The sequence below is a fragment of the Scomber scombrus genome, chromosome 9 (assembly GCF_963691925.1).
Source record: "Scomber scombrus chromosome 9, fScoSco1.1, whole genome shotgun sequence".
Lineage (NCBI taxonomy): Eukaryota > Metazoa > Chordata > Actinopteri > Scombriformes > Scombridae > Scomber > Scomber scombrus.
In genome coordinates, this window is record NC_084978.1 from 21380064 (window position 1) to 21407918 (window position 27855).

General features: G+C 41.3%; 1 protein-coding gene across 1 annotated transcript; it reads left to right on the forward strand.

Moving 5' to 3' along the window:
• Positions 1-3199: 3199 nt before the first annotated feature.
• On the forward strand, positions 3200-27782 carry nr3c1 (nuclear receptor subfamily 3, group C, member 1 (glucocorticoid receptor)). The gene is made up of 9 exons (XM_062425877.1): positions 3200-3471; positions 4097-5298; positions 18539-18699; positions 18934-19050; positions 19144-19425; positions 20053-20197; positions 21090-21220; positions 21549-21706; positions 22544-27782. Exons 2-9 carry the CDS (start codon positions 4097-4099, stop codon positions 22694-22696), a joined length of 2349 nt encoding a protein of 782 aa, XP_062281861.1. The 5' UTR covers positions 3200-3471; the 3' UTR covers positions 22697-27782.
• The last annotated feature ends 73 nt before the right edge of the window (positions 27783-27855 follow it).

Genomic DNA, 27855 nt, shown 5'->3' on the forward strand with positions numbered 1-27855 from the left:
CTCACAGAGGAGTGGATGCAAGTGGGACTCCTGCGCGCACCCATCTCTCCAAACTGCTGAGTGCAGAAACGGTTGGACCGGCAGAAGGTTTAAGATAATGTTGCTCCAAGCTGTGTGTGTGTGAGAGAGAGAGAGAGAGAGAGAGAGAGAGAGAGAGAGAGAGAGAGAGAGAGAGAGAGAGAGAGAGAGAGAGAGAGAGAAAACCGTCCCATGAAGTAATGTCTTACATCATCTTAAAGGAATATGACATTTGCAGACGATCGACATGTGGGTGCATCTGCGCTGTTTTTCATGAAATTCTGATCTAGTCATGGGCGGCGTGCAGCTGGCGGAAAGGATTCAGGTCTAATGCAGTTTTAACATCCAGCGTAGATGATTTTAATCCCTCCATAGAGTCTTCACAGAGGCTATTGCATTTACATTTAGCGCTTTGAGCTGACGCGCTTATCCCGAGAGACGGGTGAGGGGTTAGGTCCCAGTGACTTGCTCCAAGACTCATCGGCAGTGACGGACTCTTTCCTCATCGATTTGACCGAGTGACTTCTCATTCAGCACCATGGACAGATCTCAGTCGATACTGCAAATCACAGCCACCCAATCACTCAGAAAATTGATTGATAAAATATAACATTTTATTTTAGGTTGTGTTTTGTTACTAAATAAGCTTCATGCATCAGGATGAGGTCCGGTTTGGTAACAAAATCTCGCATAATGCGCATGCTAAAGTGCTAGAATATATGAACCTTATTACTGAGTCATTTTATTCTGGATTATGATAGCAGGAGGACAGAGGTTTAGGATTAGTGCATTATTGCTAGGAGCCTGCGCTCAGTGAATTTGTCATACAGCCATCAATATATTCTACAGTGAAGCCAAGTACTGTAGGGTGGAAAATCCAGTTTGGATGAAGTGAGATGCAAGAGGCTTGACAATGCATGACGTCTATATATAGGTCACAAGCTAAGTATAAAACAAAAGACATGTGGAAGTCTAGTTGTAAATCTGAATCTGCTGGAAAAAAAGGGGATATAAATATGTCAGTTTCTAGTTTTACACTTGGACCAATCTGTGTATATGAAGTAAGGTTCCTTATATCCATTGCTCTGGGTTTTCAGACTGTTTTGTATGTCTTGTTTGCTTCTCAACTTGTTTGTTATTTTCTGTTTTTTGAAGCCATGTTGTAATGAACCAGAGGCTTTTATTGCTGCAGTACTAAGAGAAGGCGTTGATGATGGGAGAGCACCCTTGACTTGTGGTTTTGAGGAGGCAGCGGTCATGCTTTACCCTGTTAATTCGGAGTATATTGTGCTGGAGAGGGGTTGCTAAGCAGCCACCAGGGACTGAGTGGGATTCAAACAGTGGGGATTTGGAGCTATACCACTGATCTCTTTTTCTGTGATGTGAGGTTTTTGCTGCTTACATTACACACAATATTGTAATGTTTTGTGGATTGTGTGACCTCACCACTAGAGCAGAAATCACTACTGATAGAAAAAAATGTGTAACATAATCAGGTGGTTATGCTTTTGTTTACTTTATTTGCTTAAAAATGATTACATAATCTCAAAGAAAACTTGTACAAGATTTATGCTGAAATGTTTACAAAGAAATGTGCACATCTATAAACATTGAGCCTGTATTGTGTAATTGTATAGACAAGCCAGTGAATTTGCTGTCTCACCAAAAACTGTCTAATGCACTGTTTTGTAGCCTTAAGAGCAGAAAATAATCTAGACTCAAACCTCTCTGCAGTTATTATCCCAGTGCACGTAATAGCCTGTTTTAGCCTATTTCCTCTTCTTTCAGCCACTCATATTTCCAAATGAGGGAGGCAGAGGGTGAACTGTCATGTCTTGAGAAATAAAAAGGATTTTGCAGCGTTTTTGGGGGTTCTTTTTTTGCAGTGTTGCAGTTTTTTGATAAGTTTTATTTAAAAATGGTTTTTGAATTAAATCATTTTTGTTCATGCAATCTTTGAAAGGGGACACATCTGTTCTTTTGCCCCTTTGAATGGTAAGGTGAAAAGGTCACACAGTAATTAGAGCGTGCTAATTGATAATTATTTAATAATGGTTTATTGTTCAAGGATGCAGCTTTTTCAGGGACAATGAGTGTTCTCTTGAGCCCCTAGAGGGCAGCACATAAGGAAACTGTACTCTCAAAATATGCAATTCATATTATTATGTTTGTCTAGTAAGCATTCAGCCAGAAAATCCCAACCTATCTGACATAAGTCATTTTGGTAAATAAATGTTAATTAGATTGTACAAATTAAGAAAACCCTGAATGCATAAGCAGAAGCAAATATTGTTTATAATAAAAAAACATTTCTTCATGTCAACTAGTGTTATATTGCAATGAAATATCATATTGTTACATGCAGTTTACACCAAGCCATAGATCTTGTACAAGCTAAAAAGCAACAAGATGTGAGATGCTTCATTTTGCTGTAGGGTAAAAAAATAAAAATAAACAGAAGTGTATTTTAGCAATAAATCTGTAGAATAATCCTGTGATTTCTTAATTTATTTGAAAATCAGAGGGACCTTTCAGCAATGTGTGTGTAGTAGGACAGCCGCATTGGATTCAGACCTCATCATTTTATGACATGGTATTAATATTTGGTGGTCTGTTGTCCAACAAAAGCTACTCATGACATGGCCATTCCTTATTAATTTGATTTGTTATTGTTGTTTGTTTGTTTTTTAAGAAATAAAACCTACCTTCAGCCCATAGGCACTGCATTGTGGATGACACAAAGTCCATTCACAATTTCTTCCCCTGTCTTCGGCCACAGTCTGTCTGTTCAGGCAGTATTTCCATGAGATCAGGTTGATCTGTCTGCCTGCACCATTAACAGCTGCAAACAACGCTGGGAAGCTGCATGGACATCCATTTAAGTAAAGACAAATGCTGACGTTTTGATGCCTGGATTTCCCTTAAACACTTTTTTTAGTTCTTGATTGTGTCCTATTATTTAAAAAAACGGCATTACCAATTTCACTGCAATATATTTTTGCATACAATATTATTATTGCATACATTGTTTTGAGTCCCCAGACTGGTGCCGAGTTTGCGCTTGAACTCCAGATAACACAATAACATGCAGGCACCCTGCGCGGCCTGCAGGCGGCGCTGCATATTGTAAACAGCTCAGCTTGCTCTGTTCTCCATTTTGTATTTTTTCCTGAAGGTGAGCGCCTACTTTCCCAAGTGGCTAGCTGAGAATAAGCACCGCTCAGCCAGTTTAACGCAGTTTGCATGGCAATTCGCTGCTAGGTCGAAGTGGGAAGACTGAAAGCAGCTGAAGCAGCGTCACCTCGGCGTGTTGTTGTGGGGTTAAGTGGCCATGTAGTCTGGATACGACGACAGAGAAGCAGCTTTAGCGAACATTGAGCCAGTGACACTTTCAACCAAAACAATGTTGACAGACGACCTGTGGACACACACCAACACACAGTCATTTCAAGGGTAAGTCTGGGCTTTTATTTAGATACCAGTTGATACGTGTGTTGGCTGACAAACACAAATGTAAAGCTAAATATGCAGTTTTATGGGCTATGTTGGCTGGCACACACGAAATGTAGGCACGTAGTCAGTGTAGCTGTTAGCCCAATGCTACCTAGCATGCTAACGCTAGCATGAATTAGCCGTGGGTAAACTTTATGTTCCTCTGTGTGTGTTTTGAGGTCGCACCCGTGGCATGTGTGCTCGCCTAAAGTAGTGTACTCTCTCAAAGGTCGCCACGGCTGACAGCATGCGCTCATGTTGTCGTTTTGCCAACGGGAATAGTTAACTGAGCTACTGTTAGCTATATTTAGCTAACGTTACTGTTAGCTATCAAGGGCGCGCAGGGGGGCATGCTTGGCAACTTTCCCCTGTCTTACATCGTCCTCACGTTAGTTCAGTGGAATTTGAATGTGCACAACATTAAACCATTTTAAAGTGCATTACAGTGTTGCAACACTAGGTTTGAAGCACGTCTGTAAAGCTTCCGTTTAGTGTGCTTTAACCTGGTTGTTATGCACGCCATTCAGCCTTGTTTGTTAACTTTCTGTCTGTTTACACCCCCCCCCCCCCCTTCAAATAAAAAAAGATGGATAAAGGTGGAGTGAAGAAGATAACATATAGAAGAGATGACCATTTAAGCAAGCTGGTCTACACTGAAAGCTCTGAGGAGGGAGGTCCGTTGAAAGTGGCTCCTCACAGCGCAGTGTCCATCACCACCACCTCTGTCGTCCTTCCATCCAGCCCTTTGATGCAGCCAGGACAGGTGCCCAACGGCCTCAGCAACAGCCCCCTTCCAGAGGAGCTCACCTCCGCCTCCTTCACTGCCACAGTAGGCCCCTTGCAGGTAGACCCAGAGCCCAGGGGCGCGACCAAAGATCAGAGGTCCCAGCAGCAGTTGCTCCAGTCGTCTACCACGTTTGGTCAAACCCTGGGGGAGAATTTGCCCCAGCTGGAAGCCAGTATAGCAGACATTACCCAGTCCTCCATGGATTCACTCATTGGGGGATCAGATCCCAACTTTTTTGCCATGAAAACAGAAGATTTCTCCATGGATAAAGACCAGGATCCCATCGACCTCGACCATGCCTTGGAGCACATTGGGAAAGATGTGGATGTCAACCAGAAATTGTTCAGTGACAACACACTGGACCTGCTCCATGATTTTGAGCTCACCGGGTCCCCCTCAGATTTTTATGTAGGGGACGATGCCTTCCTGTCTACTCTGGCAGATGATTCTCTGCTTGGCGATGTGAGCTCGGAAAGGGACATCAAACCTGCCATGGTTGAGAGCAGTAATGGCAGCGGCACAATCTCTGTTGCTCTCAATGGCAGCAATATGGCAAGTCCAGATCAGTCCAGCTCTAGCATATCTACAACTGCCAGTTTAACACCTACAACCACTTTGTCTACGTTGGTGAAGAAAGAAAAGGATGCTGGCTTCATTCAACTCTGCACCCCAGGTGTGATCAAACAGGAGAAGACATCTGCAGGCCTGAGTTATTGCCAAATGAGCGGTGCGTCCTCCACAGACCTGCCCAGCTCTAGCCCTATCTCCATCTGTGGGGTCAGCACTTCAGGAGGACAGAGCTACCACTTTGGAGTCAGCCCGAGCAGCTGCAATGATGATCAGCAGCAGAAGGATCAAAAGCCAGTGACCAACCTGTATCTCCCAGTGACGACCATTGGCGGGGTGTGGAACAGAGGCCAAAGTGTTTTGGACAACTCAGCAATGCACAGGGTTACTGAGGCTTTCTCAAGCTCTCCCACCTACCCCACCAGTTTTGCCAGGTAAGAAAAGTAGGCAGTGTTAAGATGACATGGCATAATCAATTTAGTCTCACTTAATCCAACATATTTCTTTAATTTCAGTCATGTCTTTTCTCAAAGACCAGTCTCTGTGCTGAAATGATGATCAATTAGTTGATGACCAGAATCTTAATTCAAAACAATAAGGCTCGTCTTCACATCTGAATTATTTATCATGTCAGAATAAATATTTGCTGGTTACTGCCTATCATTGCAAACTAGGTACTCTGGGTTCTCCCACTTGAGTCCCTTACAAGTTTTTTTTTTTAATTCAGGGTTGCTGTCCTGTGTCTGATACTTATATTTAGTCCATATTAGAGTGGCACAGGTGATGCATATCTAGAAATTGGTCTGCATTACAATTTGTAAAGCCTTTCCAAATCAGTTCAGACATAATGCACTGATCAATAGTAACACACTAAGAAAATATCATCTTCTGTTTAATAATTTATTTCTATATTTTTGTTATGTGTTCTTTACTGTTTTGTAATGTGCCCTTTTTAGAAATTTGAATTGTATTCTTGGATAGAGGAGTATCAGCGTGCTACTGTTGTGGCAGAAAAGGTTTGGCATGATTTGGCCTGCCATTTTTTTTATTATCAGCTTTAAACACAATGCTGATGTTTTAATGCACCTTTTCAGACACATAGTTCACCTGCAAAATGTCACTGGAATGTCAACCCAAAGAGCTTTTGACTTGCTGACGCTTGTTGACAGGGTGGATATCATTAATTCAAAATTGCTGGCTGCTTATTGTTTGTTTACACAGCTTTGTGGTCCACCTGCTCGTAATCTTGTGACTCAGGGACCAGTTCCAGAGTTATAATTGACATGTCTTTGACAGCTTGTTACACAGGGTGCAGTGAACAAATGATTGTAAATAGATAGATGAGACCAGTCCCAGAGGTCATGTTTACCAAATATTTTCTGTTGTTGACTGAATTTTTTTAACAGTGACGGAAAAAACCTGAAAGCAGTCCGTCATTTTGACCGAATACACTAAGGACAATCAACCATAACTTTAGGTTATTCACACCCCTGGTCACATGGTGGCGAGTGTGCATATTTATTAACTATTATCTAGCCTCATATGAACTCATTGTCTAGGTGGCTTTAGTCATCGCTACATGGCATAGCAAAATGTCAGCTGAGTTCCTTATAAAGGTCCAATACTTGTGACAGTGTTAAAATGAAATGAAAAAAGAGGGACTGGTGCCGTGGAGAATGCAAGAAACAACTGATAAGGTGTTGTCAGAAAGGACTTGATGAATGTTTCAGGTGAGGCTGAGATTAAATTCAGTGAGGCTTTACATGACAGAAAGTTGTGTGACATCCTGCTCAAACAGGCAGACACGCAAACCTTTTCAGTTTGGAACATAATCTACATGGCAGAGGTAACTAAATCTATCAAAAAAGATTCCCTTCAGAGCATGTGGGCATCACTGCCGACCTCCACACTGTGCTTAATGCATCTCACTATCCAGGTGCTGACAGCATGTCGAGGATCTGAGGCTGGATGCTTAGTAGTGAGCCTGGGACCACTCCGGGTCAGAGTGGTGCAGCTGTGCCAATTATTTAAAAAAAAGAAAGAAAATTAACTAATGAAAACAAAAGCTATTAAATGTCTTCTTGTCATTCAAAAATTAAAATGACAGGTAATAGATTATGACAACAATTTTTAGGACCCTGTCCATCAAAATGACTGGACAATGAGAAAGTCTAATACAACCACTGACCAGTCCATTAGAGTGTGCTTTGATCAGCCCCCAATTTAAACCAAACACTGGGCTTTATTTATCTGTGATGGACATTTGTCATTATTAATGACATGTCATTGACCAAATGATTAGTTGCTACAGAAATAACTTGAAGTTGCAGCTCTTCTTATGTTCAGGCTCTTTTTGAGGGATCTGGTTTCACAAATCAAACACTGCAACTCTGAATAACAGCTGTGTTGGTCCAGGATTTTCCAGTCTATGAGCTCAGACACATGAAGCAGTTAGAGTTTGTAATAAACAGCCAGTTACATGTAATATCATCAGATAAGGTGCAGGATATATAATAATGTTGAAAATGTTGATCCCTGTGGGAAAAAATTAGAAAGTTGCAGTGTAAAAGGTAAATAATCAAATATAATCTGACTAGAATAGAAGAAAAGGTGATAGAAAGAGTAGAAAATAATACAATCATCAAATACCAAAAGCAATAATCTATACATTTTAGAATGGAAAGTGCTTGGAAATCTTGGATTTGGTATGGGAAAGAAGGAAGAGGAGGGGCCTGGAGATAATGAAAATGTGTAAATCATTAGAGCGCAGCAGGAAACACTTGAATTCTTTGATAGTGGCGTGTTATAGTTCATATAATATTATAGCTTTGTCCTCATGCCCTCATGTTTCCCTGAGCTACACTGTCACTTATAAAACAACAATTAATATGCAACAATATGCATCGAATGTTATGTATCACTTACATTTGCATTAATGGCTGTCTCCCATCTGTTTTATATCCAGAGCGAAACACTCTACTGTATTTCTGATATAATTGAATGAACATGAATTTAGTTTTGTTCTTCAGCATGGCATTTTCATCCATTTTTGAGGAGGTGGACATTTTATATGTTTTGATAAGCCAGAACAAAAACTGCAAACTGGTTTGGTGTGTTGGTTGCCATAGCAACAGAGTTTTTTTTGTTTTTTTAAACGAACCCATCATTGAGACAAAAATGCCAGGGTTAACCCCCTGCGTTAGTTAGTTAACCCACTAATCCCTGTTGATAAGAGCAGCTCATGGACTGTACAGGAAAAAGCTGCAGGCATAAACACAGTTGTGGAGAAAGGATGTGCTGTTAAAAAGCCAGGGGTATTCCACTTTTATCCAAGTCAGACATTTGAACTTTTTTTTTACTCTCAAACTGGATAAGCCTGAGCACCATGTGTCTGTTCATGACATGTCCCGATGCCAGTGCGTGAACCAGATAGCATCACTATTTATTTTAGCTATTTCACTTTTCAGTTCAGTCCCGCTCTGTTGGGGACTCATGACGTTGATCTGGGTAAATCGCTTGGATCCTCCAGTTGCATTACGCCAAAAAATGAATCTGAGATGTGCTCCGTCTTGACTTGAAGCAGCTGCGTCCCCACGGAGCAGCAGAGAGACTTCATTCAACAATAGAGATGAATGATTTGTGGCCTCCACGGTTTGGTCAGGCCTGTAGAGTAAGACGGAAATTCTTTCTGTGTAGGGAAAACTTAAAAAAGGCGACTTGTTCTTTACTGACTAACTCATGTGATACAACTGAATCTTAATTTCATCTGGGATTTCTTTCCAGTGTGCTCTCATTCAGGCGAATGTAGAGAGTCCAGTCACAGTGTGCGGACTCTACACGGCCCCCACAAAGTGTCTTTTGTGCAGTTATTGCTTTGCTTCCCTGTAGAGTTTTATGGGTTCAGCTGTGAACGTGGCTTTGGGGCCCAGTCTTGAAGCAGCTCAGTAGAAACTCTTCACTATGTGCTCTGACACTGTGTTGTGTCTTTCAGGCTTTTTTTTTTTTTTTTTTTTTTGCACCTCTTGTTCATTCACACCTGTCTTGATTATCTGACAGGGTAATCACCCCCGAGTCATGTCTCAAAGACTGGCACGCACAAGTATGCCATGCCATTGAGGGCACAGATGTGGTTGTATTTTTATTGCAAATGATGCGTGGTATCATCTGTCTGATAGTCGTCCTAATGTCTAGTGACCAGGAACAGATGGGTAGGGACACGAGATATACCTCATCTTCATTTCACATGTGGCTTTAATCGCTCCGTCTTTGTGTTTTTTAGAGGTGTGTCTGTGTCTGTGTTTGAGCAAGGATTATGTCGTGTGAGCGCTGATCATTTTTTGTGTGTGGGCGTGTGCCTGTTTATGTATTGGCTTATCTGTTTCTAAGCTTAGTATTTCTGTGTGTATGTGTGTGTGTCTCTGTTGTGTGGGAGTCGCCTCAACCTGTGTGACATTTAGTGGCTTGAAATTAGCTGAGCACTGGGCTGCGGTGGCTCTGTGGCTGTTGGCATCAGGACACCATCTCCTCCAGCTTCTCACGCAATGTCGCTGCTAGTTCCTGCTTAGGCTGAGGCTCAGAGGACCTTGCGTGGCACTGAGTACCTGCCCTCCCGTAGAGGTTATGCACTGCTGCAATAAAGTTGTACTGTTTTCCAATATTCCCCCAACTAGCCGGGACTGTTAACCACGTCTCAAAACCTCCCCAGCGGCTTCATTTTCAGAACCTTGTCTGTTTCATTTTAAACATCACCGTTTGGCAGCCTGTTATATGATCTGACTCAGTTCTCACACATTGAAGAATGCTTCACCTTGAGAGTTGCTCTGCTTTTTGTTCCTGATTTGGAAAATACACACCCTCGCAGTATGATAACTGGTTTTGATGTGGCGTGACCTGATTAACGCTGAGATGCGCTGACAGGAAATACCTGCATTGTAATATAGAAAATGCTGAAACATAATTCCTGTGTCTGATAGCAACACAGTTCATTTAGTATGGCCCATGTTATGTAACCTTTGTTTTTAGTGTGGCATTTCCTCCTCTGCCTGCAATTGGCCCTGCCCATAGAGTGGGGTTCATTTTGTGGGTCAGTTGTAATGACTTAGCCATATATCCTGCTTCTGACTTCAGTGCCCCATTCTGCTCCTCAGGGCCTTTTTGACCAAATAGGAAATGTTGTGGAGCATTTGCTGCATGGAAACGTTACTGCTAACGCACACTGTAGGTCAGTGGAATTTCTTGGAGGCTTTTGACTTGATTGTGTGTAATGGAGGGACGTTTGTGTGCAAGAGTAATAAAACCAGTTTACTGAATAGAGCCGTTCACACATCTCACATGCGGACAAAGCAGTGTTGTGTAGCTTCAGCAGCGAGTTTGCTCTTTATGCATGTGTGCATGTGTGTATGTCATGTTCACAAGAGTAGAAGTTGGTTGTCCATTGAAGTAGATTCAAAGGAGATGGATTTTCTCAGTTTTTCTATTTATGAATCAACCATTAAGTATCCTTTAGTAAAACACCACACACTTCTCTGTCATATCCTGGCAGATATTGCTGCACATTAACTACAGCTGCAATTAATAAAAAGACCAAACATAATAAACAATTTGAAGATCTTTCCTTGGACGTTATAATTTTATTTAACATTACTTTCTGAGTTCACAGACCAAACAAATCAATTAATTGAAAAATATTGGTCAGATGAGTTATAGTGAAAACAGCACTTAGTTGCCGCCTTAATACTATCTGAGTGACGTATAATGAGGCTTATGTACAGTTTGTCAGCTCTGAATCAATGGCTCAGAGCCCGCAGCTGTCAGATCCCGGGCTGAATGAAGCGGTGCCCGGGCAAGTTGAAGAGCACATCTGACAGTGTCTTCACTAAGGTAGTAAAACTCCAAAGAATTTCACATGTGGGAATACTGAGTCAACTTAGGAAACTCGCTGTGACTCACTGCTGAGTAGAGCTTAAGAGGAAAACCACTCAGTGCTACATTAAAGCAGTTTTCTGACTTCATCTCTGCCGCAGCAAACACCTTTTAATATCTCTTCTTTGTATTTCCTCAAAATCTCAAATAAGATAAACAACTAGCATACTTTAGATACAAAACTGTCATTACATCCTATTAATGAAATGGATTTGTGATTTCTTTTTTCAGGGCTCCAAATTGAAGAGCTTTCTTTTTGCCACGTGCACTGCAGCTCAGTATTGAAGGCAGTGAAGATGACAGATGCAGCCTGCAAGTCTTTGTTACAACCTGTTGAATGAATTAGTTTCTTCGTAATTGGTTGAGCTCAGTCATGGGTGTTTATCGGGTAATTATTCAGGATCAGCTTTAAATCTGGAGCGTTAAACCGTGTCCACGACAGCCTTGATTTTAGAGTTGGTGAAGTAAAATGGGGTCCGTCACAGCTGTCTGTGGTATCAGCTGTGATTTGCTGCCATATGTGATACACGAGTAGTTTTTGGTCTTCAGTCAGTTTATATGTAGCTAAATATATAACAAGCTTATGTTTAGTATATGAATAGTGTTGGGTCTCTTTGTTTTGAGACTTATGGTTCTGCTTTGGCACACCCCTCAAATGTCTGCCTTGCTTGCTTGGCCCACTCTCTCTCTCTCTCTCTCTCTCTCTCTCTCTCTCTCTCTCTCTCTCTCTCTCTCTCTCTCTCTCTCTCTCTCTCTCTCTCTCTCTCTCTCTCTCACTCTTTCTCTTTTTTTCTCTCTCTCTCTCTCTGTCCCTTCTTCTCGTTTCCTGCAACCAAGGGCAGAGACCTTGACTGTCAGCAGAAGCTTTCAGCTGCTGTAAATAACCCTTTATGATTTTGTGTGTGTGTGTGTGTGTGCGCGTGACATGCGTGTCTGTTAGCTTTGTGTATAATACATGAGTGTGTAGGTGCTGTGTATGTGTGTGTGTGTGCACGTGGGCGTGTCATGAGCGCTGTGGCAGGCAGGCAGACCGCAGAGCGCTGCCGTGAAGCTCACTCTCCTGACCTACTTTCCCTCCTGCCTCCCCACAGCTGGCGCCAATGTGAACGCAGCAGATCAAATGCCAGCCATTCCAGTCGCTTTTGCGTTATTACCGCATTCCCCCGTTACCACAGTTTAGCTTTTTTTGTGTGCAGTTTTTGTTGTGTTGTGACACCGAATAGGCTTATAGAAAATTCCCCGTATTGAGGTTAACAAGATATAGCTAAGTCTGGGTGTTTGTGCTCTTCTTCTTACTTTTGTGTACATTTGTCGAGTCAGCAAAGTCACACTTTAAGGAGCGGGCTCCTCCTACATCCAGTGGTATCCAGCTGAAAGTATTACAGCAGTACACACAGTAGCAGCAATCCTCTAATTCATTTTAAAGGCCAGGAAGCCACCTCCCACCTATACTCACTAACAGCTCCCATAATGGAAACTAATATGGAAACTCAAATCCTTTGGGGCTGTTTTTTTCTTGGGTTAGTTGAAGTCTTCTCTGGTGTTTGAAGCCAAGCACTAGTTGCTGCTTGGGGCTACAAAATGTAGCTCTTATTTAAACAAGCTTGTTAATACCACATGAAGGAAGAGACAATGACTCCTTTTAGACAACGACACTTGAGGGATCTTCTAGAGTTTCACATGTAAGAGTACTTCGCTAATGGCCTGAACCAAAACTATGGTCATAAAAATCTCTCTGTCTGTTAGGTGTGGGCGCCGTGACCTTAAAATAACACCACATATTTTTGTGATAAGCATATTTATGACATTATGAAAATTATTTTCAGCTGATGTGGTTAGACCTGTGTTCTCTCTGTATGATATATCCACAAACATCCGGTTAAGCTATTACTGTATATTTCCCTATTACTGTATGTTCTTTTCCAAAAGGTTTTTATTTTGTCTCGATTGTGCAACGCTCTCTGATAAATTATTGCATGACCTACGTACTGTAATGACTGATCAATGATGAATCTGACAGATCGTGATGTGTTTCATCTCTCAGTTCAGTCACCAGAGGACTGCATATGTGGCCTTTGTTGTGTGAAGCGGCACCTGTGTTCTTTTTCTCTAAAGGTTCGTGTCATCATGAGTTGTTGTTTTTTGGAACAATCTTCACCACTGCGAGGAGACAGCAACATGACTTACTTACTGCGTGTTGCTGCTGTAAATAACCATGACGTAAACACATCGACACGTTGCAAAATTGTGTTATGACAACTTCATATCACATTAAGGTTTATACTTCCATTAACACAAATCACATGATGTAATACACCCCTCCAGTGAGTGTATCACCATTTAATTAATTGGCTGTTATAGCGTGGCTTGTGTTTGGGCAATAAAGCAATAACGTTATTATTGAAGGCTAGATAGACTTTGGCCAAACACATCCAGTCTCTCCACTCCCTGACAGAGGCGGTTGTTGTGAGATTGATTCAGAGCGTGCAGACCAGTTCCCCTTTCTATTTTAGTGGCTCTTACCCCGGGGAAGGAGCACTTCCCTCTGCTCCGCCGCTCCTCTTATTTACACGCTCACAAAGTTTAGGTGGAGATCAGAGATGATGACCCTGTTGATGCAATGTTGATCCATTTTAGAAATATAATTATTATAGTTACACATCAGTCAGATCTGAAGTGGATCGTAGCAGGCGTTCAGACCAAAATCAGGTCAGAGTTAAAACAACACAGTGAGGGTGTGTGTATATGTGTGTGTAGTTTCAGGTACTGGCAAGTCATAAAATGCGATCCGGGAAGTCCACTTTAAAAAACAAATCCATGAATTTAAAGCCAAAACACTGCCAAGAGGTTTATAATACTCGGACTGAGGATTTTACAACTGTTTTATCTTTCATCGCGTCCATCGCCAGGTTAACAGTAAATGCTCCGTAATACCAGGAAATTAATCTGCTGTCCCTGAGCTGGGAAACACCTGATTCTGCTGCATATTGCTGGAATATGTTTGGAGAACTGCTCTCTAATCTATCAGGAATGACTTCTTGAATGAATGTAATCAACCCTCACAGCACCTTTTTTGGATGACATCACCTTGTGTCGTGGTGAACACTGAGCAACGTTCAAATCAATCCTGAGCTTTCTGTGTTTACACTCCAGACTTCCCCATTCAAACAAATGAGAGGGCAGCAATATTTCACACAGAACTAAAGACAGTCTGAATTTGGCCATCATACTCTGTGTTATTCACCACGTCTGCCACAGTAGACCAGTTCAACACAATGATTGTTCATATCTCCCTGATTACTCATTTGTAGTGACTGAAGCTGAAGTAGGTCAAGTAGGACGATGAAGACTGATATGTGGAATAAAAGCACAGAGCCATTCATCACACCTAAAAATAAATGACTGGGTTTTGTAATGATATTGCTGTTTGTCTGAAGAGACTAAGAGGGGAGAGGCAGGGGTCTATGGAGCAGGGGCCTTCCGAGTCACTCGTGACACCCGGGGCTAAAAGGGGATTATGAATTGTTAAGCAGGGCACTGGGCCACCGGCATCGTCTTAAGTGCGTCAAGTGGTTTACCTCATTAAAACTCAAGCTGATTGATCACACTTCTACAAACGTATACACTGAACTTTCTCAGCTCTGTTCTTGTTGAAGCCGAGGCCCATCTTAGGGTGTCTGTGCTTTTGTGCTGCAGCTGAGCTCTGACCGATAGTAAACTCTGAGGGAATGCAAGAACTTCCTGTCGACGGCAGGCACGCACTTCAGCAGATGGTTTCAAAAAGAGGAAATTCGGTCTCCCCACATTGCTCTGCAGCTATGATTGGTTTGTCTCTGAAAATCCACAAAAACAGATTTGTAACTTGTCTTACTGCTTTGTTGAAAGTCGTAAACCGATTTCACGTTGAGTTTTGAGAACACACCTGAAAGCAAAGATGTTACTCCTGACTGACTTTGTTGTTGTTGAAACGTATAGCGGCTGCTGTAATTGGATTGAACTGGTAGCCTAAAGCCTTTGAGTAAAGCTGTCCTCCTGACACAATCCCAGTGGGCCAGTGAAGGACAAACTGGATACCCCGCCACACCCTGTGACATCATCATCATCATCATCATTATCATCACACTGGCCTCATTAGCGTCCTCCGCCCACACTGCTGGTCGCCACGTCCTGCTTTTGGGGCTTGAAGGGCTTTGTTTGTTTGTGTGTGTGTGTGTATCACAGCAGCATGTTGTGGAAACCTCACATAAATCTGCGTGTGAGACAGATGGCACACTGTTAACATCATCACAGCGGCTCAGCTCTTTTATATGAAATATATTTACCGTGTGGCCCTTCACCCTGGCTGCCAATTTCTGTTTTAACTGTTGGCTGTGAGCCGTACGGCAGGCCTTCAGACGTGGTGGGTGAGTGGGAGGAGGAACTAGGAAATGCATTTGTAACGATAATATAACATTAGAATTAATAATCCAAAATATTTTGTATAAAATGATAGCTGTGAACCACGATACCTTGATATTAACATTTTGTCACAGTACATTAATGTGGTGAGGTGCTACACAGACAGCACAGTTTGAATTACAGCACACTATAAGCAGTGTTCCTACATTTGATCTTAAAGCAGCAACCCACCGTAGATTACTACATGAAGAAACGGTTCATCTGTCAGGCACAGTGACATCAGTTTAATTTTCAGTTCTCTCTCTCACCAGCTGACGATGGTCAGATTAATCTTCTCCCTCCTCCTAGATTATGTTTTTTTATGCCTTTTATTATTTAGTGATACTGGATAGATTACAGGAGATAGGAGAGAGATGCAACAAGTCGCTGGCTGAATTTGAACTGGCGACCTTATGGTTCGTTGTTTAGGTCTTGAACCTAACCTACTGTTATTTTTTCTCTCCATCAACTCCACTAGTTACATTGCCTCTTTAGCTGTTAAATGCTGCACAGTTCATCAACTAATTAGTGACTTAATGCGTCTGCAGTTTGGTGCTGAGCAGGAGGTGTACGGTGGGATTATCAGAGCTTTATGTGAATGGGGCTCAATATTTCTCTGTAGAAGGTCTTATTCCTGTTGTGCAGTTGTGCAGGATGCTGCTGTGCCGTTTTAAACATGGCTTTTCATTAGGATCCATTGCCGTCACCCACCTGCATTCAGTCATTAATCAGGATTGGGTAACACACTGCCAAGATTATAAAATGTTAGTTTGAGTTTTGTTTACCCTTTTAAACCCTTTAATGGTTAAAAATGAAAGTATCCACGTTTTGAATAAAGGCTTTTAAACTTTATCCTGGTGTTTTTGTTCCTGCTTCACGCATGAATACTTGAATTTTATATGATAAAGTGATACGAGCATTTAAAGTTATTGTTTCTTTACTTTGTGCCTCATATAGTGGATATATATTAATAAATGCTTGTCATGAGATTTTCATTATTTATGATTGTCTGGCAGCCCTGACTTTGCTGGGAAACATTGATATATGAACTAATTACGCTCTGAGGATAATGTGTAGTGTATTGGATTTTTTTAGATGTGTTTGTGTGATTGTTAAATTACTTAGTTGTTTTGGCCTGTTGGCAATTTTACAAACAAATGATGAATGAAGTTTCTGTCTCTGCAAGAAGTACTTGCGTAGACCGGTCGTTCCCCAAGTTAAAATAATTAATCAAATTTCCAGGTCTGAAAGAGAATTTCAGGTTTCATCTCAATTATAAATATTTATATTACTGTTTTTCAGGTTCACCTTTTCTTCTTCTAAATCTTGTATGAAAAGGGTCTCAGCAGAATGTGATCAGTTGAGTTTTATTTGAACATGAATGCAGTTCTCATTTAAATCTGGCCCAGATTGAACTTCTCACAGCTGGACATGGAGAGAGTTATTTAGTGTGCACCCCACTTTGTGGTGTCCTCGCCTCTCAAACCAGTCAGAAAGTATGAGAGTGCAGTTAATGACACTGACTTAACGTTAGCTGTATTGAATACAAGTCATTGGAGGTAAACGGACTGACTTAATTGACCACAGTGTGTTTGTCAGCTGTGCTCAGAAAGCTCTCAGCCCTGCCGTGGTGAGCCTGCCTCCTCTGAGATCTCTGATGGGTTTTTTTTACTTTTTTTCTTTATCCGGCTGCTGAATGCTTCTGGACTTCATGCTTTGATGTTTCACTCAGGTTTTCCCATCCTGCTACGCACACTGACTGCTGGAGCTTGGCCTGCTTTCACGTTAATACCCTCATGTTGTGTAACTAAGAGTGAACTTGGCTCCACAGCTGAAAAGCCACTCTGCTTAAAGTGTCAGTTTGCAGCGACAGTTCAGATCAGCCTTTATCAAATAAAGCTGTTTACTTTCATTGAAGCAGAGAAGGTGTGGAGACACGGAGGGACAGACACAGTTGTAGTGAGGCTCAGGCTCGATATCCTCTCACTGTGGGCGTTGTTGTTGCTGTGGCCACTGGGTTAGAAAGGGGGTGTGGACCTCTGGCGCATGGATGCAGCAAAGCCCGGCGTCCTCTAGTGGTTGTTTTGAAAAGATGCATCCATAACAACCGCTGACTGGGTCTGGAGATGTTTGTGGTTCAATCAAAGGAAAGAAGGGCTGTTTTATGACAACCACTGGTGGCCACAGATCTTGAGATAATTTAGGCTTTTAAGTCCCAAACGGGCACAAGGGGACATACTTTTCTTCACTCATGATGTGGGGAACGAAGGCTAAATTGAGACTTTGAAAAAAAGCACAAGGAACACATTGACTGATGCGGGAGGATATGTATGTGTAGTGTATCTGTGTAGTTTATTTGCGTAAGGATTTAGAGCAGAAATGTAAATATGAACTGAAGCTGAACTCACAAAACTGAAAAGATGCTTTCAGGTGTTGAAGTGGGCGAGACAGGCATATAGTATATGCCATGATATGAATTTGACTAAAATGTTTGTGTAGGTATGATACAATCCTCTTCTCTTTTTTTTGTGATAAAATTTTTCTTTATTCAAGAATTTTTTATACAAACAGCAGAAAAGAAAAATGAGAACATGTCATAAAAGTAAATAAATTAGCAAGTAGTACATAAGGTAATCAGCAAGATCAAATAAACAGAAGTGAAATCCTTGGAAATAATCAACAAACTAAATCCGAAATCATATAAATAAACCTACCCACCCCCTACCTCAGGGACCTGGACGTGATACACAAGACAGTTTCGGTGACTTTCAGTCTAACACATTCTTAAGTTTCATAGAAAGAGAATTCCACAGTTCAATAGTAGTCTCCTGTGCTCCATGTACACGGGCTGTAGATAGTTCTAAGTATACAATGTCCAAATACATAAGAAGCCATGCCCGAAGTGAAACAATGCGGTGGCTTCCACCTTGTGGCGACCAGTTTTTTGGCCGCCGTGAATCCAGCCAGCAGGGCACGGCTATTAGATAACGACAACCCCAGGGTAGACAGATCATTGAGAATGAATATGATAGGTGACAGTGGTACAACAATCCCAAATAGCTTAGAAAGATTGGAGGCAACCATCCCCCAGAACACTGACACTGGGGGACAGTCCCAAATCATATGAAAGAAGGTGCCGGCAGCATTCAAAGAGCATAGCTTACAGTGGGGATCAGAAATGAGCTTCATAGAGCAAAGCTTCCTTGGTGTCATATAAGTTCTGTGAACAATTTATAATCTTTCAATTTCATGTCTTTTATGGTTAAGAGACTGAATATGTCTAACATTTTTCTGCTTTGTGTCTTCTCCCTACAGTTCCGCTTCCAGACAGGAAGGGGGCATTGCTACATCCTCGTCACAGGGAAAGAGTGGGACTCACAAAATCTGCCTGGTGTGCTCTGATGAGGCTTCAGGATGCCATTATGGCGTACTCACCTGCGGCAGTTGCAAGGTCTTCTTTAAGAGAGCAGTGGAAGGTACAAAAGTCATGTGATGATTATTCACACTTGTAGCTTGTGATAAACTTATTCATCACTAATCGTGTAATCATATATGCATCTTACATTTACTCAAAGGCTGGAGTCATGGTTTTGCAAGGATCATTGCAAAGTAACTGACTGTGGTACAGCTAATTCGTTTTTCCCCCTGGAGTGATTACCAAAGTAATGAAGGTAAATAACAGATTAATCTTCCTCCTCTGTGTGTCTCAGGGCAGCATAATTACCTGTGTGCTGGGAGGAATGACTGCATCATAGACAAGATCAGGAGGAAAAACTGCCCAGCCTGCCGCTTCCGCAAGTGTCTGATGGCAGGCATGAACCTGGAAGGTATATTAACCACGTGGATAAATGTTAACAGATCACCTTTCACTTTTTGTATGTGTGGAGTTTAACTCTTCCCTCTTTTCTCTCCTCTGCAAGCACGCAAAACCAAGAAATTGAATCGCTTAAAAGGCGTCCAGCCGAGCAACCCACCCGAGGCTAATCCCTCTCCACCAGTGGAGGCTCGCGCTCTTGTACCCAAGTGCATGCCTCAACTTGTCCCCACAATGCTGTCCCTGCTGAAGGCCATCGAGCCAGACACCTTTTACGCCGGCTACGACAGCACCCTGCCCGACACCTCCACTCGCCTCATGACCACCCTCAACAGGCTGGGCGGCCGACAGGTCATCTCTGCTGTCAAGTGGGCCAAGGCTCTGCCAGGTTAGTGGCGTACTCAACAGTGGGTGTAGATTATACACAGCGAGACTAAGGTAGTTTACATTGCTTAATTTGCACTCAGAAATACATGACACAGAGATCAATGAGCAGTCAGAAGACAGATGTGTCATATTCACAGTTCTCCTTCTTTAGTGTTGCTTTCAACCTCCGCCTCTGCATGAAATGAATATGTGGTACTCTCCATGAGGTATTTCAGACGCTGCGTAACCTCATACACAACACAGAAAGCAGCCAACATTTGCGCCAATCATACTGTCTGCAAGTGTTTCATTTTAACAGGCCACACCACAGTTGGAAGTATGAATATTTATGAAAAGTGTCGGCTAAAAGCAGGCAAGTTTGTAATGTATTAGCGCAGCACAAAATGGGTGTCTCCTCTCATTTGATTTGTATAAAGAAGGAAACTGCCACAACATCTGGAGCTGCTCCATCTGTGACACGCAGGCACATTTGGACACCAGGTGCTCACATGGGCTTTTGTTTACTGGTTTCTGAGCTCACAGAATAAAGTTTAAGGTGTAACAGTTAGATTAATATTGACCTAAATATTGATCTAAATTTTGACTGGCTGTATTCGTAATTGAAGTATTTCCTCATCCTTCCCCTCAGGTTTTAGGAACCTGCACCTGGATGACCAGATGACCCTTCTGCAGTGCTCCTGGCTCTTCCTCATGTCTTTCGGTCTGGGCTGGAGGTCTTACCAACAATGCAATGGTGACATGCTCTGTTTCGCACCGGACCTCGTTATCAATGAGTACGTACTGTTTAGTTTTTAGTCTATTCAGTATGACTGTTGTTTAATTTGATCACACTACAGCACGTCTTCTCAGTGAAATCATGCGTCACTATTGCTGGAATTCAGTATTTAATCATTAAGTGTCAAAGTGAGAATAGACAATAATGTGGCCTGGAAAGTTTTTTTTTCTTCTTCTTCCCAGCAGTCTGCCGACTCATACGTGTGTGTGTGTGTGTGTGTGTGCGTACATGCGTGCGTGCACATGTGTATGTGTGTATCAGTGCAGTTCTGCGCTCTGCGCTCTCCATGTAGTGTATCTTGAAAATCAACTGTCAACTGTTGTCAGTGTTTCATTCTTCGTATAGATGTGGTGACTGTATATAAACAGTGTAGTGAGCAGTCAGCACAGTAACCGTGCGCAGTGCTATAACAGGTCTTTTCCCCCATTTTTCATAAACATGGCAGCCAAAATTAATCTCAGATTGATAGTAGAGTTATGATATTATGAAGGGCCGAGCATATGGACCTGGTGTTTTGTGATGCACATTTTCAATGAATCTTCTGTTCACTTTGGCTCAAATTAAGAAATGAAAAAAGTTTTTGCCTGAGTTTGTCCTCACTTTCACCCACAACATTACTTTATCTCTTAGCTGACACTCATCTGTCATCTAAAATCTGCATCCTGAACACAATCAACAAACTAATAAACTGAACCTTATTTCTGGAAGAATGATTTAAAATAGGACCCACAAATTGCCAGCAGCTAGACCTTGAATATTTAATCTACAGAGATATTACAGGATGCTCCTTCATCTCCCTGATAGAGACTGCACAGGCAACCTTATAAATCAGCTGTGACTTTCAGGAGACACGAGTATGTGCCGTTTTAACAGTTTCTGTCTGATTCAAGGGAGCGGATGAAGCTGCCCTACATGGCCGACCAGTGTGAGCAGATGCTGAAGATTTCCAGCGAGTTCGTGCGGCTGCAGGTTTCCCACGACGAGTATCTGTGCATGAAGGTGCTGCTGCTGCTCAGCACAGGTCAGAAACGCGCTGCTGTGTTAAGGCAATCATTACAAAAACCATTACTCCAATCCAATACTGTCCACAGATGCTGAGAGTTAAAGTTGATGTATGCACAGGACAAAACGTCACATCACAGCACTTTCCTAATTCATTAACTGACATGCAGTCACTATAGATAAGAATAGTGTTTTATTTCTGTCCTGTGAGATGCAGGAGAATTGAAATAATTATACTCAAGCTGATTGAACATTTTAACCCTTTTGCATTTTAAAGGTAGTTTAGTACAGTACATTACCATTGTATCTGTCCTACATGTTGACAATGAGCGTCACCTCTCCTGCAGTGCCAAAGGACGGCCTGAAAAGTCAGGCGGTGTTCGAAGAGATTCGGATGTCGTACATCAAGGAGCTGGGGAAGGCCATTGTGAAGCGCGAGGAGAATTCCAGCCAGAACTGGCAGCGTTTCTACCAGCTCACCAAGCTTCTAGACTCCATGCATGAGGTACAGAGATCTGCTATACAAAGACAAAACGCCTCCTCTGACACAAGCATTATGTTATCAGTGAGTGGTTATTGACCACCTGCAGTCTGCAGCTTTCTCAGTGAATGAATCTTAATCAGTTTTCCACTGCCAGTGATTAATCTGAATGAGTTCATTTAAAGCATTTTAAGGGATTCAAAGAAACTTTTTCCAATTATGCAGACAGTAGTCAGTCATTGTGCTTTTGTGAAACCTGGCCGTACTTAATGTAGAATAGTTTTTACATCTTATTTTACTAAATATCTTAAGCTCACTTTTTTGTGTAAAATATTATTGCATTAAATGTTGCAAATGAAGACTTTGTAGGGTCAGTGGTTCAATCCTTGGCTGCCTTCTGTCTGCAGACAAGACACTAAGCCCCAGATTCATGACAGCTTGCTGAGTGTGTGAATGGGAGGCAAATGTAATGCATGTTTACTGTCAAGTGTGTACTGCATCATTTGTTTGCCCCTGTCTATTATAAAAGAAAAGTATCTGTACAGCCTGACACCAAGCAAGAAACTGCCTTTTAGATAACAGGAAAAACATCTTTAAGAATCTTAAGCGAGTACAGTTACTTTTGACTTACAGTAGCTCTTCTGGATATATCATAAAGTGGAAGCAAATATGGTGGGTGAAAATATCCAAGAACTGTTTCCTCTGTCTTGTCCATAATTTGTCTTTTGTCTTACGAACTTATGCATAGTTAGTAAGGAATGACACCTGCTCAGGTTGTATGATAGACCCCATTTTTTAATTATTTCAATAGATCCTGAAAAAATGATCCACTAATCTGTTCTCCTCTATGTGTGCCTGCAGATGGTAGGTGGACTGCTCAGCTTCTGCTTCTACACCTTTGTGAATAAATCCCTGAGTGTGGAGTTCCCAGAGATGCTGGCAGAAATCATCAGCAACCAGTTACCAAAATTCAAGGCCGGGAGTGTCAAACCACTCCTGTTCCACCAGAGATGACTCTGCCCCATAACAGACACAATGCCTTAAAATCCCACCACATCACCTCACCACCCCCACATCCCGAAGAGCGACGATGAAATGGACCGAGGAATCGAGACAACGAGTGAATGATGTTTTTGGGAGCGAGTATGCAACTTTGTAGTAGCTTACGGGTCTGTAGTGAAAGAGAGACTGGAAGAGTTTGCGTAGGACCAGACAGCGAGCACAGAAGTTCATGTTTTGTTGAGCAGTCTAACGGCATGTTCAGACCGGATGCGGAAGCTTTGCGTAACACCGCGTTCTGTCAAATCTCGCATAAGCAGAAGTCTGGCTGTTCACTGTGCCAGTCAACAAGTGATTCTGGTCTTTTCTAATCACATTTAGTGCTGAACTTTATCATGGGTAAGTAATAACCTCATCAATTTGACATTTGATTAGCCTAGACTACCCTATTGTGACCCCACCTCCACCTGTGCGTCTGTCTGTCTGTCTGTCTGTCTGTGTGTGTCTGTGTGTGTGTGTGTGTGTGTGTGTGTGTGTGTGTGTGTGTGTCTGCTTGTCTCTTTTGCTCTTAGTTTCAACATAACTGACAAATATGTGTGTTTGTGTGTGTGTGTGTGTGTCTGTGTCTACATATGAGGCTCGACAGCCAGTGCCATCATCAATATTTTCAGACAAACTTCTATCCCTCATAGTCTTCCTACCCGGCTCAATCTCTTCTGTGCAGTTACGGCTCCTCCATCAAAAATAAACCAGGCGGAGCTATATAATTTATAATAGATTATAAGTGTTTCTCGGCAGATTCGCTTGTGGCACGCTGAGAAATAGTCCAGAAGCCAAAAGCTGCAGATCGTGAGACAGCCGCGGCGCGTCCGGTTTGTACGTAACCCAGCACTTCCACATCCGGTCTGAACCCACTGTGAGATGTAGTGTATAACAAGTAGGAATTGTTTGTAAGATAAAAGATAATCACAGAGAGAAATAGGTTTAACATCCATGTCGTCTCAGGTTTCTTACCTTCAAATACACAACGATATCTAAAACAGATAAAACAAATATCTATGTACAGGTTCTGATAGTATTTTCTACATTTTCAAATTCTAACAGTTTATACAATTTTCCAGGTCATTGTTACCTGGGAAGGTAACAAAGCTTAATTAATAACATGCTCTTAAATATGCTTTTAGACTGTATGTTCCTCTTTTAGTTTTTATAAGAGGTTGTAACAAAATGTTTATCAGTCACATGAGGGGATACAAATGTTTTCCAGTCATTTAAAAAGCATATTTCACTGCTTTTATACTCTGGACATAGGAAACAATTCTGCTGGATTGTTTACCGAAGTGCGCAATTGAAAGGATGATTTCTCCCACAAGCTGACCTCTTCCAGGTTTACACACGTCTATTATAAAAGGGAAAAAAATATGTGCCTTTTTTGCTTCGAATATTATCTTAGCCATCTCTTCTTTCCTGTCCAAGGAGTGCTTCTCTTTAACCCATCATGGTCTACCCTCATCATATGTTGATTGTACTTTTATATTACATGCAGTTGCAAGTTTTCCTTTTTTTGTTTTCTTCTTTTTTTTCATTGGCTGTGTTTATCTTTTAGAAGTGGCAGCTCGGACATCCTCCGTGCATAGAAATGATCCTTATCGTTAAAACAGAATACTCAAAATCTGCTTCCACTCACACTATCCCACGCACATTTTAACTCCTCAAGTGCGATTCGAGCACTTTGTACCCTGCTAAAGGCTTTAAAAGACTGTGAAGAAAGACTGTTATACTGTACCAGTCTTTGATATATGACGTTAGATGGACGTTAGAACTTTTTCTATTAGGAATATAGCCCGCTTCGATCTTTATTTTAGCCCCCTCCTTCTGCCCCAATAGTCTAATGATGGAATGTGATAGATACCTGCGTTTACCAATCAGAAACGAGAGAGCATGTTTTATTGTGTGTGCAAGATTATGTCATTTTATAATTTGTCGGGAAAGCACATTTTTGTGGTTTTAACTCGGCTCAAATTGGTTGGAAAATAACCGTCCTACATTTTTTAACTTCTTCATACAGTCTGTTGTAAAAATAAAAAAATAAAAAATCCTGGCAAACATGCAGTTGTGATTCAGCCAGTAATGATCCAGTATATCCATGATCTTTGGATAATTTGTTATCAACGCCAGATTCTTTTTTGCATTGCTACATTTGTTATGAACAGTTTGACATTAGGGGAAATAATCTTTATTTGCTTCCTTGTCTTGAAGTAGATGAGAGGATGGATACTCCTGACATGTTCGTATGGTGAATATGGAGCGTAGGTACCATAAACTCCCTGGCAACTAGTTCCGAGCCAAAAAAAACTGACATATAACCATAAAATGGTAAACTGTTGTTTTTACACTTTTGTACAGATTAAACAAATAATATACAGTATGTTTGTTAGTGAGCTTCAGCGGAGCTTGAATGCAGATTTTTATACATTCAGACAGCCAGGCTAGCTGTTTCTAAGCTAAGACAACCAGCTGCCTGTTTCACCTAAATGTTTAGCATACAGACTAAGTGGTACCAATTTTCTCATCTAACTCTGGGCAAGAAAGCGATAAATGTAATTCCTAAAAGGTCAAACAACTCCTTTAAAATGATGAGTTTGTATTACAGACAGCTTGTGTATACAGTTCTTTGGATCAGGCGTCAGCAAATGCATTATTAACCTATAAGCCTAACTTTTTACTACCCCATCTGCTCCTTAAACCTCATGTAGACACCTTGTCGTAATGTTCGTGTCTTTAGTACATTTGCACGTGTATTTGTCTGTCAGTCGAGCCCCAATGTTTGAGAGCACTTAGCTTCCATCACCTCATAGAGTCGTCTCACAGTGAAAGTGTAGCATCGCTGAATGGGGAGGCAGGCAAAATGGATCCTTCATTCTCTGGGAACTATTTCAGTGCCAAACTCCTTTTGTCTGTTTATCAACGATGCTCAAAGTTTGTCAGTGTTTGTATCAAAAGGGGAGAACAAGTCCTGGCAGTGAAGCTTTTAAATTAGTTCAACGAGTTGTGAATCATCTGAGCTTCTCTCCCCTCGATTGAAGTCACTATTAATGATCGATAAATGAGTTTAACACAAGACACTCACAGATGTGTCATCCCACAGAATGTGGGTCTATCAGTATACCTTTCTTTCTTTGTGTGTGGTTTAAGTAAGCGGGACATTTTTCATCAGTGTGTTTTATAGCCCTGTCGTATTTTTGTTTTTTACACAAAATAATCCAGGTTTTGAAAATGAATGTGAATCTTCAAGAGGGATTCATTGAGTTTGAAAACAATAACTCTTGACAGATTAAAGGAGACGCCCTGTCCGATTTAAACAATTGGATAAATATGTCAGATGAGAAACTACAAAGTGCTCACTGGTACATTTAAAACAAGGGAAATGTCTAATTGTTTTCTTCTGTTAAAGTAATAATCCTGAAGATCAGTTTCGTTCTCTTTGGCGGCACCAATGGCGATAAACTGTAATTTCAGGTGTGTTTCTGGACCTCACTTCCCAGAGATCAAAACAGTGTCGCCTGTGTGATGTCAGTCAGTTGACAATTTGTGAGCAAGTCTGTTGGTTTAGCTCCGCCTACCCTGTCTGGCGGACCAACCACTGCTGGGTGATGGAAAACATGTCACAAAATTTTCACTGCTTGTGATTTTTCCTGTGAAAGTTGCCACCGACACCCAGTTCATAATACTGCAAATACAAGGGCTTTGATCAGTGGGCCATAGACTCAATCATCATTGTGTTACCTCATTCAGCAAACGTGACTTACAGACGTTAAAAAAAAATCTTCGAGATTATTACTTTAACTATCCCAACATCAAATTTAAACACACTCATGATAAGTTTTGAACCGCTCCCATGCTCAGGTTGTTGAAATTTGATGTCTTGTACATACAGTAAGTGGTTTTCCATGTTTAGTCGTTCATGTTCTGACTTCAAGAACCAAAAACATGTAGTTTGGATTCCCAATATTTGTCTGCTTCTGTGCTTTATGGTGTATTTTTGTCAGGAAAAAGTTCACTTTGACAGAAGTATCAGGAATGTGCTGCCACCGTCATCATTAATACCCAGGCTCAGTCCTCCAGTGTCTGAAAAAAAGACACTTCTCATCTTTTTTTCTTTCTTTCTGGTGAATCTTCAGAAGCCACTCTCTTTCATTAACTGCATTTTAAGGGTTAACCATGGGTTACTTTCACATTCAGTGTATCCAAAATCTCTGATGCTGCTGCTCATTTTAAACAGGTATATATGAAACCGCACACTTGCCTCTTCTTGCTCAAAAATGTATACTTGCTTACTCTCTTGTACATTTTTGAGGAGGACAACTGAATATGCAATAGAAATAACAGATAATCTATCACCATCACATTACAAGATGTGGTTGCTTCCTCTTTTTTTCCCCCGATATAAGCTATTTGCAAACAGGAGATTCACATTTAACTTTATCTCTGCAGGCCAGATTTTCAGGAATAGATGCACTTAGTCAGTAATCAGTCCACACAGACTGCACAGAAAGCCTATTTGATGTTTGACTACAAGGTGACCAAAGCAAGTACAGACAGAATCAACGTGAGTCAGCATAAACTAAGTAGCTCTTAGAAGACAAATGTACAGTTATTTGTTGGTTTTAAAAGAAAAAGAAAATGAAAAAAAAACACATTTTTTACTCTAACGTGATGGCTTTGGTCAAATTGTGTAATACTGTGAATAGGATAGGAGTCAGTCTTTTTCACACACAAACTGTTTGTGAAAGTAATCAACCAGCTTGAATCTAAAAAAAAGATTTGCACTACCCAAATATTGTTTGAAAATCTATTTTGTATAAAACATATGCAGACATTAACTTTTGAGAATTATCAAGGGCCGATCATGTTTCACTGGTATGTGCTTTCTCTAAAAGCTTTGTTTTGCTTAAAAAAATTTGAATATGTACATATAATCCATTGTAAAGAAAATGTGGTGTATTTGTCTCCAAATACTAGTTTTTCTATACACTCTGTATTATTTCTCCTCTGTAGTGTGACTCCTGTTGATTCTCCATTGATTAAAGGTCGAACTGTATGTCTTTGTGTGTTATTTCTCAAAAACAAGGAACTGTATGCGGATGTAAACATCATATTAACGATGATTCTGA

Coding starts and splice junctions, on each gene's coding strand:
- nr3c1 (XM_062425877.1), top strand. CDS start 4,097: ATGGATAAAGGTGGAGTGAAGAAGATAACATATAGAAGAGATGACCAT. Junction 19,426..20,052: donor GTGGGCCAAGGCTCTGCCAG/GTTAGTGGCGTA, acceptor CCTTCCCCTCAG/GTTTTAGGAACCTGCACCTG. Junction 20,198..21,089: donor CCGGACCTCGTTATCAATGA/GTACGTACTGTT, acceptor GTCTGATTCAAG/GGAGCGGATGAAGCTGCCCT.